General features: G+C 44.6%; 1 protein-coding gene across 2 annotated transcripts in view; it reads right to left on the bottom strand.

The window, feature by feature from the left end:
* Bin2 (bridging integrator 2) overlaps positions 1–13,508 on the bottom strand; it is a 37,539-nt gene that overhangs the window by 20,751 nt on the left and 3,280 nt on the right. For both annotated transcript variants that reach the window (XM_048364223.1, XM_048364217.1), the window contains exon 2: positions 3,349–3,429. In XM_048364223.1, the coding sequence (XP_048220180.1) occupies positions 3,349–3,429 (81 nt within the window). The remainder of the gene's footprint in view (positions 1–3,348; positions 3,430–13,508) is intronic.

The raw sequence follows: 13,508 nt of genomic DNA, 5'->3' as shown, positions 1-13,508 counted from the left end.
CTCAGTAGAACAATATCCTCAGTCTGAAAAATATTGGAGATCAAGTCTTGGACCATGCACTGTTCAAAACGATAAGGTACTTACCATTTCTGTCATAGCCCAGAAAACGTGAATGCCCTGTGCCTTGCATTGCACCTCAGGGAGTCATCTCCACTTGTGGTTTAGAATCAAGCCTCTTACTCAAACATTCTTCCTTTATGCTACTGTTCCTCCCTTTGGGGAGATGCAGTATAGGAGTTGATGTGGAAGGGGTTGGTGGCAGGACGCGACATAGAGTAAGATGGCACATCACTGACTGTCACTTTACTTCTCTGACCTGTCCATCCTTTCCTGAAATGACTGCAGGCTGATTAACCCCAGCATCCTTTCCCTTCCTGAGAGATGGAATTCTCCCAGTCCTGTGTTCTCACTTGTCTGGGGCGTCAGGTAACTTGGCTCTCCTCCCAACTAGCAAGTTATTCCACTTCTTTGGTTCAGTTTCCGCATCCATAAATGTAGGAGTAAGGCCAGTTCTACTCCAGATCTTATGGTTTTATCACCCTGCTCTATGAAACCTTGCTAAATTCTTGGCATTGTCATCAAGAGTCAGTCAGTCCTTGCCACCCCTTATACAAACAATCCCAGCCCTCAGTTAATGAACCACTGGCTTCAGAAGCTTGTCTCCGGCAGCTAGCATGCTGGGAAGTAGCTGAGTGATAGGGCACTGGCCTAGGCAGTCAGCTAGACACCAACGACTAAAGAGACAGGGGCGGGGTGCTAGAAGGAACAAAAAGATTCTTGTCTGGACTTCCTTACTTGCTAAACAAAAATAGACTTATAGAAAACCAAACTCTTGGCAGAACAAGAGCAAAGAGTGTGATCAGGTGCTGAGCAAGTGTTTGATCTAGTGGAGATCTAGGAAGGGAAAAAAAGAATAGTTCTGTTTTATTATTATTGTTATTGTCAGCACCAGTGCCTGAACTCAGGGTCTTGACTCTAAGCCTCCAGCTGAGTTTTTTTTCTGGTTAATTGGAGGTAGAATCTCAAGCATTTTCTTCCAAGGCTGGCTCTGATCCATAATCCTCTAGGTCTCAGCTTCTTAAACATGAATTCCAGGTGTGAAGCACAAACACTATGTGCCTTCTGATGGAAGACTATAGTAACATTTATGAAGTAGTTTTTCTTTTTTATTTCCTGGCAATTCCAGAGATTGAACTCAGGGCCTCATGCTTGCTAGGAAGGGCTCTACAATTTGAACCACACACTTTTGCTCGGGCCAGCCTCAAACCTAGATCTTTCCACCTTAGCCTCCTGAATGGGTTATAGGCATACACCACTTTATTCAGACTACTTAGATTTTTTGCCATCAAAACAAACTAAACCAAAAGCCCAAACTTCAGTAGACCTCTAAATTGATCAATTTACAGGAAATGCAGGGGACAGAAAATAAAATAAAATCCAATCAGCGAAGTATAAATTGCAGGGCCCTGCAAGACAACCTGGTTTCAATAAATAAACTACAATAAGAGAGGGATTAGAGTCTATAGATTAAGAGATTTAACTTAATATCCAAGAGACTTAAACATGCCAATGAATAGCTGATTTCAACTAAAAAATGATGACTCAGTCAGGGGAATATGAATACTGGCTTTTGTTTTATTTAATTAATTTTAACTTTTTTGTTTTGTTTTGGTACTAGGTTTTGAATCATCGGCCTTGCATATGCTAAGCAAGCATTCTACCACTTGAACTACATCCCAGCCCTTGATTGGACATCTCTCTCTTTTTTTTTTTTTGCCATCATAGGGCTTGAACTCAGGGCCTGGGAGCTATCCTTGAGCCTCTTTGTGCTCAAGGCTAGCACTCTACCATTTGTGCCACAGCTCTACTTCCAGTTTTTGAGTGGTTAACTGGAGCTAAGAGTCTCATGGAACTTTTCTGCCCAGGCTGGTTGTGAACCATGATCCTCAGATCTCAGCCTCCTGAGTAGCTAGGATTACAGGGATGATCCACAGGCACCTGGCTTGGATATCTTTTTTTTTTTTTTTTGTCAGTCCTGGGGCTTGGACTAAGGGCTTGAGCACTGTCCCTGGCTTCTTTTTGCTCAAGGCTAGCACTCTGCAGCTTGAGCCATAGCGCAACTTCTGGCCTTTTTTATATATGTGGTGCTGGGGAATCGAACCCAGGGCTTCATGTATATGAAGCAAGCACTCTTGCCACTAGGCCACACATTCCCAGACCCTGGCTTGGATATCTTGATATTAAAGAATGCTGCTATATTATTTTTTTGATAGCTCTAACACATTTGGCTGAATACTTAATCTGAAATATCTAAACATATATTTGTATCATGTTATCAAGTGAAAAGAAAGCAAGTTGCAAAACCATCTGCATGTAACAAGTTGTGAAGCAGAAGCTTAGAATTCCAGGCCTGGGGAAGCTAAGGCAAGAGAGTCCTGAGTTTGAGGCCAGACTGGGCTACACAGGAAGACCCTGACCCCCCACAAAGAAAAAAAAACAAACAAAACCCCCACCACAACAAAAAAATCAATGCAATAATTTCACATGTATTTATTATGGGCATATCTAGGTACCATATAGATACATACAAAAAAATTTCAAGGATATGAAATAATGGTGGATGGTGGACGTAGTTTAGGAAGTGTAGAAATCACTATTGTTTTGAAGCTCATTTTCTTCCCTTTTTCCTGATACTGTCTAACAATCTGGTAACATAGCACCTTGGTAATACTAAGAAAAAATCACTGGGAGAAAAAAAAGGCCTTTGAAACCAAGGACTGGTGGCTCACACCTGTAATCCCAGCTACTCAGGAGGCTGAGATTTGACGATCACAGCTCAAAGCCAGCCTGGGCATGTACATTTGTGAGACTCTTATCTCCAATTAACCAAAAGCCCGAAGAAGAGCTGTGGCTCAAATGCTAGAATGACAGCCTTGAGCAAAACAGCTAAGAGACAGTGCCCAGACTCTAAGTTCAAGCCCCAGTACTAGCACAAAGAAAGAAAAAAGAGCCCCCTCTGTCCCCTAAACTTTTTTGTTTTTGCCAGTCCTGGGGCTTGAACTCGGAGCCTGAGCACGACCCTGGCTTCTTTGTGCTCAAGGTTAGCACTCTACCACTTGTATCACAGAGCCACTTCTGGTCTTTTCTGTTTATGTGGTACTAAGAAATGGAACCCAGGGCTTCATGCATGCTAGGCAAGCACTCTATCGCTAGGCCACATTCCCAGCACCCCCCCCCCCCAAAACTTTTGGTAAGGATGTTTGCTGTCTAGCAAACCCTGTGTTCTGCCACTTAAGCCTGGTGTCTTCTTTCTTCCTCCGGATTCCCCTTCCCCCCAGTCCGGATTACCTGCTGTTGGTAGAAGTTGCTGGCATTTTGCTCAAATCGCTCATCTTTGGTTTCTACAGTTTTTCCCAATTTTTGCAGTACCTGGGGACATAAAACAGAAAAATCCAGTAATATTACAGTTAAACTATGATGAAAATGAACTGTATACCTTGGGGGTGGGGTCGGAAGGAAAAAACTGGGAGAGAGCAAGGGACGAAGTAACACTGTCCAAAAAGAAATGTACTCTTTACCTGACTTATGTACTGTAATCCCTCTGTATATCACCTTTATAATAACAATAGAAAATTAAAAGAACAGGGGCTGGGAGTATGGCCTAGTGGCAAAGAGTGCTTACCTCATATACATGAAGCCCTGGGTTCGATTCCTCAGCACCACATATATAGAAAAAGTCAGAAGTGGAGCTGTGGCTCAAGTGGCAGTGTGCTAGCCTTGAGCAAAAAGAAGCCAGGGACAGTGCTCAGGCCCTGAGTTCAAGGCCCAGGACTGGCAAAAAAAAAAAAAAAAAAAAAGAAGTGGTGCTGTGGCTCAAGTGTTAGAGTGCTAGTCTTGAGCAAAAAGAAGCCAGAGACAGTGCTCAGACCCTAAGTTCAAGCCCCAGGACTGGCAAAAAGAAAATTAAAAGAACAGATTATAGTCAAGTATATTATAAACATCTATAGTCTTCTATCAGAGTCTGGGACATGACACATACAATTAGCAATGTAATATGTTGCTGACAAAAATGATAATGTTTTGTGGTTCTGCTCAAAATTAGCTAACTGAGGGTAAGTGGTAGTGTACTCAAGAATATGTATCTCAGATATATACCTCACAAAAAATAAGGTAAGCCAGGTGCCTAGTGGCTCATACCTGTAATCCTAGCTACTTAGGAGGCTGAGATCTGAGGACTGTGGCTTGTAGCTAGTGCAGGCAGGAAAGTCTGTGTGACTCTCATCTCCAACTACCTGCCAAAAAAGCTAGAAGTGGAGTTGTTGCTCAAGTGTTATAGTGCCAGCCTTGAGCAAAAGAAAAAAATGCTCAGGGACAGTGCTTATGCCCTGAGTTCAAGCCCTAGGGTGGGGTAAAACAAACAAACAAACAAACATAAATTAATAAATAAATAAGATCTAATTTTCTGGAATCTCATTGATTTTAATTATTTCATTTTTTAAGTGCAATTTCTTTCTATTTTTTAAACACTATTGGGGATTGTATTTGTGGCCTCACACTTGCTTGCTAGGTGAATACTCTACCACTTAAGTCATGTCTCCAAGAGCCTTTTCTCACAGGTTATTTATTTTATTTATTTTATTTTTTGCCAGTCCTGGAGCTTGAACTCAGGGTCTGAGCACTGTCCCTGGCTTCTTTTTGCTCAAGGCTAGCACTCTACCACTTGAGTCACAGCCCCACTTCTGGCCATTTTCTGTATATGTGGTACCGAGGAATCGAACCCAGGTCTTCATGTATACGAGGCAAGCACTCTTGCCACTAGGCCATGTTCCCAGCCCCGTCACAGGTTATTTTTATGGGGTAGGGTCTTGCTTCAGATCCTGCTGGCCTGGTTGCAATCCTCCCACTGTGCTTCTGCCACAACACCAGCTATTGGGTGCGATGGAGTCACCCAAACTTGTATTCATGCCCTTGGACTACAGTGATCCCCTGCCTCTCCCCCACACCCCAGCAGTTGGAATGATTGTATCACAACATGCAAGGCTCCGTATTGCTATTTAAAGTGTGTGGCGGCTGGGAATGTGGCCTAGTGGTAGAGTGCTTGTCTAGCACGCATGAAGCCCTGGGTTCCATTCCTCAGTACCACATGAACTGAAAAGGCCAGAAGTGGCGCTGTGGCTCAAATGGTAGAGTGCTAGCCTTGAGCAAAAGGAAGCCAGGGACAGTACCCAAGCCCTGAGTCCAGTCCCCAGGACTGGCAAAAAATAAAGTGTGTTGGGGCTGGGAATATGGCCTAGTGGCAAGAGCGCTTGCCTCGAATACATGAAGCCCTGGGTTCGATTCCCCAGTACCACATATATAGAAAACAGCCAGAAGGGGCGCTGTACTGTGGCTCAAGTGGTAGAGTGCTAGCCTTGAGCAAAGAGAAGCCAGGGACAGTGCTCAGGCCCTGAGCTCAAGGCCCAGGACTGGCAAAAAAATAAAAAATAAAGTATGTGGCTTTTGTTTGTTCCGTGTGTGTGTGTGTGTGTATGTGCGTGTGTGTGTGCGCACGAGTGTGTACTGGACACTTGAAGAAGCCTGGCTGAAGCTAAGCACATGCTCTACTACTGAGTTACACTCTCAGCCCTAAAGTGATTTTTAAGAGGAATGAGAGAGGTCATTATATTAAAATGGGAATTAATGAAACAGTGTAAAACATGCACCTTCCAGCCACAGTGACAGATTTCTATCCATAGATGAAGTGAAGAGAGGTGGGCACAAGATCTTCTCTCAGGAAGCTCTGATATACATTCAGAGCCCAGCATGGGTGGCTCATGCCTAAAATCCTAACTACTCAGGAGGCTGAGGGCAGAGGGTTGAGGTTCGAAGACAGCCCAAGCAGCCAAATCCATGTGACTCTTATCTCCAGTTAACCAACAAAAAGCCAGAGTTCAAGCCTCCCCCCACCCAATGCATGCACAACTGGATCTCAACTAGAAATGAATGCTATTAGTGTCTATCTCCTCTCAGGTAGGAAACACTACAGCCAACCATCACACTGGTGTCCGTGCAAGTGAAATGCAGGGTGATGCAGTACAGTCTCTGTCAGAGGGAACACTCACTTCTAGACAAGTAAGTACACGTGGTGAGAAGGGCAGGAGTTTGCTGCAGCAACCCCTGTCTTGGAAAGAGTCACCATCACCCCCCTGGGCTCGAGGAAGAACCTTAGGAGCAGCCGTCGGTTATTTCTTCCTCACCCTCTTCTTCTTTTTTTTTTTTGGCCAGTCCTGGGCCTTGGACTCAGGGCCTGAGCACTGTCCCTGGCTTCTTCCTGCTCAAGGCTAGCACTCCGCCACTTGAGCCACAGCGCCGCTTCTGGCCGTTTTCTGTATATGTGGTGCTGGGGAATCGAACCTAGGGCCTCATGTATCCGAGGCAGGCACTCTTGCCACTAGGCTATATCCCCAGCCCCCTCACCCTCTTCATGGACTCCTTCAACATGTCCACCTCTGGAAACCAGCCTATGCTTTCTGCCCTCACTGCCAGAGCTCTAGTCCAGTACAACTAATATATGCTAGGGCCAGAGGCATGGCTCAAGTGGGAGAGCGTCTGCTTAGCAATCAAGAAGCTCTGAGTTCAAATCTCAGTGCCACAACTAACAAAAAAAAAGGGGGGGGGAGAATAAGCTAAAAACCAAAATTCATAACAAACCAAAAAGCAAACAGGCTTTAGTGCTTTAACCACAGCACTGCTTAAAACCTAATAACTCCTGACTCGCCTCTGTTCAACTCGTATCAAATGCCCATCATACATCCATTAAGAAATAGTCAAAGGGGGAGGGGGAGGGAGAAAATGAGGGAGGAAGTAACAAATTTTACAAGAAATGTACCCACTGCCCACTGCCTTACGTATGAAACTGTAACCCCTCTGCACATCACTTTGACAATAAATAATTGTTCAGAAAAAAATAGTCAAAATTCTAGCATGCATACACAGATCTGATGATGGGACTCTTTAAGTAGCTCTACTCCTATGGGCTGAAGGTCTCCCTACACAAACTACAGCTTTTTTTAAATTTTTTTAAAGATTCATGAATAAGCCACTGTTACTTAGGCAGGAAGTGGCCTCTTTCTCAAAAGTCCTTGCCAGCTTTGTCTGCCAGGCAAATATCTAAAAACAAATACAAATACCCAGTTCCTACTATACATACTTTATAGCTTCTATCTACATCTACTTCATTCCCTTAATCACTCTCTCCTAAGTGCTTATGGCTTTGGTTAGGTACCTTGTGTATACTTTTTATTTTATTATTGCTGTTGTTTGTATGTATTTATCTATGTCTCCTTCTAAAGAGACTCCTTAACAACTGGATATTCACTTTACTTCTTTAGATCACCCAGGAACTATCAAAAGCAGTTAGTGGTCACAACAGAAGGAGTTAGACTGGAATACAGTGTGAAGAATGAGTCCAAGGAGTCCTACGAGACAAGGGCATCAGCAAAGCCGTGGGAATGAGGAACTTCCCAACAGCTTCCTGGAAGGGTTTGGCCTGTCTAGCTTAGGGTGTGTTATGGGGAGTGATGGGGAATGTAGATGGAAAGGCAGAGTGGAGGTTCATTATGAAGGGCTTTGAATTACATTGAGAGTGCCCAAGTGTGCGGAGCAGGGCCAGCTCCATGTAGACACTGTGACTTGAGTGTCTGCAGTCTTACTGGTGGTGAGTGTAATGGCTCTCACTTCCCGATTAAGATCAAGAGCTCTTGGAGTCAGATATCAACTCTCATCTTGGCCTTTCCATTTACTGGTACAAGCTTTGGGACAAGTCACTTAACTCTTGAACCTTGCTTTACAGTTTCTTTTCCTCATTAAGGTAATATTTATCGCTGATAGCTCATGCCTATAATCCTGGCTACTTAGGAGGCTGAGATCTGAGGATCACGATTCCAAGCCAGCCCAGTCAGGAAAGTCTGTAAGACTCTTACTGAAGAACCTGAGCAGCTGGTGCACCTCAATGTTGTAGCTTGGGCCTGACCAGGCCCTGAAGCTTCCTGGAATCACTGCAGAAGATATCAATGTGAAGAGCCTGAACAAAATGCAGTCTAAAATAATGAAGGTGGCCTGAGAGACTTCATTTGACCACAGGTGTCAGTTAAAGTTAGAATGCTAAAAGCCATTGTGGCACAAAGGAAATGTGTTGGAGTGTGGCCAGTATGTTTTGTGTTCCTGAAACACGGTTAATGTGTCCCCTCAAGCTAAGAATGACTCCCGGGACCCAACCCAGATCAAGAGATAACAGGAAATACTTGAAGTTTCAGATGCCCCCTCAAGCTAAGGAAGACTCGATGACACCCTTGTGACCCAATCCAGATCATTTGTCTAAACCAATCATTTCGAACCCCATAAACTAACCAATCACCTTCGACCAGGCCCGTCCCGCCACTGATTAGGCCAGTCATTCTTAAGAATTATTTTATAACTTTCCCGCGGTGTGACACGATTTGCTCTGTGATGATGTGACGCATGGAATGTTCTCCAAAACCCTATAAAAACCCTGCTGAATGGAGGATCAAGCTCTCGATTCACACCTGCTGCATCCGTGATGATCCTGAGCCCAGGCTCAAGCTTGCAATAAAGACTCTCATGTGATAATAGCGCTTTCAACTCCTTGGTGGTCTTTGGGGACCCCAAAATCTGGGCATAACATTATCTCCAATTAATACCCCCCCCCCACAAAAGCTGGAAGTATCTCAAGTGATAGAGCACTAACCTAGAGCAAGAAAAAAAACCCTCAGGGACAGTGCTTAGGTCCTGAATTCAAGCACCAGGACCAGCACAAAAAGGAAAAAGGAAAATTATTTCCTGGAGTTGTTGGTGTGATTAAATGAGATTATGCATGTAAAGTGCTTCCTACCTGTTGCCCTACAATAAGCAATGTCCACTCTTCCCACATCTATTCTCCAACCCTCAGCCCTGGTCCTGGGACTTAAATCAGGGCCTGGGCACTGTCCCTGAGCTTTTGCAGTGTTCTACCATTTAAGCCACAGCTCCACTTCCAGGTTTTCTGCAGTTTATTGGAGATACAGTCTCATGGACTTTCCTGACACAGCTAGTTTGGAACCATGATCCTCAGATCTCAGCCTCCTGAATAGATAGGTTTGGGCCACACTCACTCAGCCCCCACAGGCTCTTCTCTTTCTCCCCTCTCCTCTCCTCTCTTTTCTTCCTCTTCCCTCCCCAACAGAACTGGGTGTCCCACCAGAAAGTTGCAAAACCACCTGGTTTAGTGTTAAGTATAACTCCTACTTCCTATTTGCAACTCCTCCCTTCCTTTGTCTAGGGCTTGGTTCTTCTTAGGTGAAGGGGTCAGAAAAGCTGGAGAACTGTTTGGAGTCTGTGTTGAGAATGTCTGTGTGGGCTAGTCTCCCCAGTCCCCCAAAGGCTCAAGGCATGGAGAAGTGAGGGGTTGGTGTGTGCTGAGGAAACCTTTCTACCTCAACTCTGAAAGTGCAAACTTTGGAAACTCAGCACTCTGGGCCATCGTTCATGGTCATAAGCAAATGGTCTGTGTGTTAGGTACTGCTGTACTACACCTGTTCTTCCTTCTAGGAAACAGGGTGTACAGATGCTCAACAGAAAATTACTTAAAGAAAGCATAAATTCTACTTTTGGATCATGGAAGTCCATGTAATGACTATCCCTAAAGTCCTGTCTTGAGAATTCTCAATTTTGCTGGCCTGGCAGCTAAGAAGTTAGTGTTCTGATTCTTACAAAAAGAGTAAGGAAAGTGTGATAAAAATGTTCACACAGGGCTGGGAATATAGCCTAGTGGCAGGAGTGCTTACCTTGTATACATGAAGCCCTGGGTTCGCTCCCTCAGCAAGACATATATAGAAAATGGCCAGAAGTGGCGTTGTAGCTCAAGTGGCAGAGTGCTAGCCTTGAGCAAAAAGAAGCCAGGGGCAGTGCTCAGGCCCTGAGTCCAAGCCCCAGGACTGGCAATAAATAAATAAATAAATACCAAAAAAAAAATGTTCACACTTGGTGAAGATGGGTGAATGGGTGAAAGATGTCCCAGTGGTTACTGACCTATTCTTTTTATTTTGTTACTATTGTTATTATTATATTGTGTGTATATGTATATGTGCACACACTTGAAAACAAGGTCTCACATTTTCACTCGATTTTTTTTTCCACTTAAGGCTATCATTCTACCACATGAACCACAGCTCCACTTTCCAGCTGTTTGGCGACTAATTGGAGGTAAGAGTCTCAAAGGGGCTGGAAGTGTGGCTTTGTGGTAGAGTGCTTGCCTAGCAAGCATGGGTTTGATTCCTCAGTACCACATAAACAGAACAAGCCAGAAGTGGCGCTGTGGCTCAAGTGGTAGAGTGCTAGCCTTGAGCAAAAGCAGCTCAGGGAAAGTTCAAGCCCCAGGACTGGCAAAAAAAAAAAAAAGTCTCAAGGACTTTCCTGTCCCAGCTGGCTTCAAACCACCATCCTCAGATTCCACCTCCTGACTATCTTAGGATTATAGACATGAGCTCAACTACCAGTGCCCAGCATGCTCTATTCTTTTAACTTTATTGACTCAGGTAGGAGGTTTAAAGGCTCAGTTCCTTACAAACGGTTATTACATACTTAACTAACTCTTGTCAATTAGGGCAATTTAAGTAGGGCCTCATGTCAGATGGTATTATGGAATATTCTTCATTTGTTTTCTTAGGGGTTAGTAGTTTGATTTTTGGAATGTCAAAATCTTTAGGATACATGCTAAAGTCAGTCAGCTTTCCTTAATGTGGCCTCAACATACTTTTTCCAGGCTTTTTTCCACCACTCCCAAGCTCCCAGCCCGGCTGCATTCCTCATAGCTCTGCCTAAAAGGATTAGCAGACTCGGCCTGGCTCCTGCTGGCATTTCTCAGCAGGGCCGTCCTCTACCCAGCCAGAGAAACTCCCAACTCCTCTACAGTTCTCATTTCAAATGTGGCCTCCAACACATACTCCCTCCAGGCTCCCAGCTTTCTATCCTCCAGTTCTCACGGACTATCTCATAGCTCATTCATTCTTACTTTATCCCTTCCCCCCCCCCCCCCCACCTAGACTGTAAGCTTCCGGCAGGCAAGATGCCGGTTTCTTACTCATCTGTAAATTCTCTTGGGTCCAGCTCAGCCTGGATGAACAATGCAATCTTGTGCAAATATTTGGTGAATTCAACCCGGTGAGATCTAAGTTGAGTAAAAGTCAACAGAAGAGACCAAAAAGGGGTGGGAACTAAAACGAAATAAAAAGAAAAAAAGCCTTTGCGCAGGGGTGATCTGAGAAGTCTGCCACAGAGAAATCACAAACAGATGGTGTGAAGGCAGTTTACAATGTCAGGATGTCTCATACTGTAAAATACAATACAGTCTGCCCAAATCTGGCCTCATGTTGAGTTTGGGTGGGAAATGGAAAACAGAAGAAGGATGCTTCTTTATCCATGTTGTATGTAACAGTCACCAGACTGTCACCCCAGCTTTTCAGAGGAAGATGGGCCTATTTGAAAATGTGTTTCCAGGGCTAGGTCTGCTCCTGGGAAAGGAGAGGCCGGAAGTGGGGAAGGGCACAGATATCAGGGTGACTTATCAGAAAGGTGGTTAGCCAGCTGCCTGAGGTTAGGGCTGAAAGGCAGGGTAGCTGGATTTCAGGAGTGGTTGCCATTTACCAATCTCTTTCAAAAATGCCACCCCCTCTCTGGTGTGGGTGCTGGGACTTGAACTCAGAGCCTCATACAGTCACTTAGCTTTTTCCCTCGAGGAGGATGCTCTATCACTTTCTACTGGTTAGTTGTTGATAGTCTCTCAAGATTTGCCTGCCCTGGCTGGCTTCAAACCTTGATCTTCAGATATTAGCCTCCTGAATAGGCCTGAGTTTAGTAATTCTTCTTTCTAAGATTAGAATATGAGGGCTGAGGGCTGTAGCTCCAGTTGGGTGTTTATCTGACATGTGTTCAATCCCCAGCACTAGGAGAAAGGGGGAAACGAACAATCTGCTTAAAGAGATGAAGTGAAATCATACCATTAGGATGTTGGTTCCCCGTGGGAGAAATCACGAAGAGTTCTTATATCCCCGTGCCGGCTTTTGCTGAAAAAGCAGTGGTACCTTACTTATTTATGCCTTTGAATTAACTAAATGCAAAAGAAAATCTTGGTATCAGGGCTGGGAATGTGGCTTAGTGGTAGAGTGCTTGCCTAGCATGCATGAAGCCCTGAGTTTAATTCCTCAGTACCACATAAACAGAAAAGGCTGGATGTGGCACTGTAGTGCAAGTGGTAACGTGCTAGGTAGCCTTGAGCACAACGAGGCTCAGGGCAGTGCCTAGGCCTTGAGTTCAAGCCCCAGGACTAGCAAAGAAGAAAAGAAGAAAGAAAGAGAGAAAGAAAGGAAGGAAGAAAGGGAGGGAGGGGGAAGAAGGAAAGCAAAGCTTAGCTAGCCAGATGCCAGTGGCTCATGCCTGTAATCCTAGCTACTCAGGAGACAGAGATCTGAGGACTGTGGTTCAAAGCCAGCCTGGGCAGGAAAGTCCCTCAGACTCTTATCTCCAATTAACCACCAAGAAATGGGAAGTGGCTCTGTGACTCAAGTGGTAGAGCACTAGCCTTGAAATGAAGAGCTCAGAGACAGTGCCCAGGCCTAGAGTTGAAGCCCCACAACCAACAAAGAGAGAGAGAGAGAGAGAGAGAGAGAGAGAGAGAGAGAGAGAGAGAGAGAGAGAGAGAGAGAAAGAGAGAGAGAAAAGCTTGGTATCTCTGTGCCCAATTTGTAGACCCATCTATTTTGTTCTAAGCCATATGCTTTGCAGACACGTCAGAATCCGGGAATAAAAAGAACAGATACCTTTAAGACAAGAGACTGAAATTACCCCTAAGGAACAGCAGAGTCTTGAAGGTCACACCCTCACCCCAATAGAAGACCTGCAAATGACGATGGGGCTGCATCCTGCCTGGCACAGGAGGAACTATCTCATGGGAACCAGACTGCTCCCCTCAAATGAGGACAGGGATAATTTCACCGGAACTCATGGAGAACCAGGGCGAACCATGGAGAACTACCATGCTGGTAGTTGGGACGGTTTATGCAGATCTTTCACCTCCTCTGCCAATTGTTTGTCTATTCAAAGCTAAAAGTAACATAAACAATCTTAATTCCCAGGCCACATAATAAACCTCCTTTATCTGCCCTTCACCATTACCATCATCTATTTACTGAGTACATCTTTAGGACAAGTGGCCAGACCTGATATGTGAAATCCCAGGAGTGTAGACCTGGAGACTAAAACTCAGGTTTCAAGGCGGGAAGAACAGTGACCAAAGAAGATTTTCCCTTGGGAAATATTTGACACAGGCTCAAGGAGTCATCTCCTCCCCTTTCCAACTTGGTCTTACCTCATTCAGTTTCATAAAGAATAACAACCCTCTTATTTTATGGATGCATGGTTGGAAGCAGGACATGTAGCTAAAGTTTTAGAGTCCAAACTTAGAAAAAGGACACATA

Source organism: Perognathus longimembris, chromosome 1 (assembly GCF_023159225.1).
Source record: "Perognathus longimembris pacificus isolate PPM17 chromosome 1, ASM2315922v1, whole genome shotgun sequence".
NCBI lineage: Eukaryota > Metazoa > Chordata > Mammalia > Rodentia > Heteromyidae > Perognathus > Perognathus longimembris.
The sequence above is the reverse complement of the archived record's forward strand: the minus strand, read 5'-3'. Positions and strand labels throughout refer to the sequence as shown.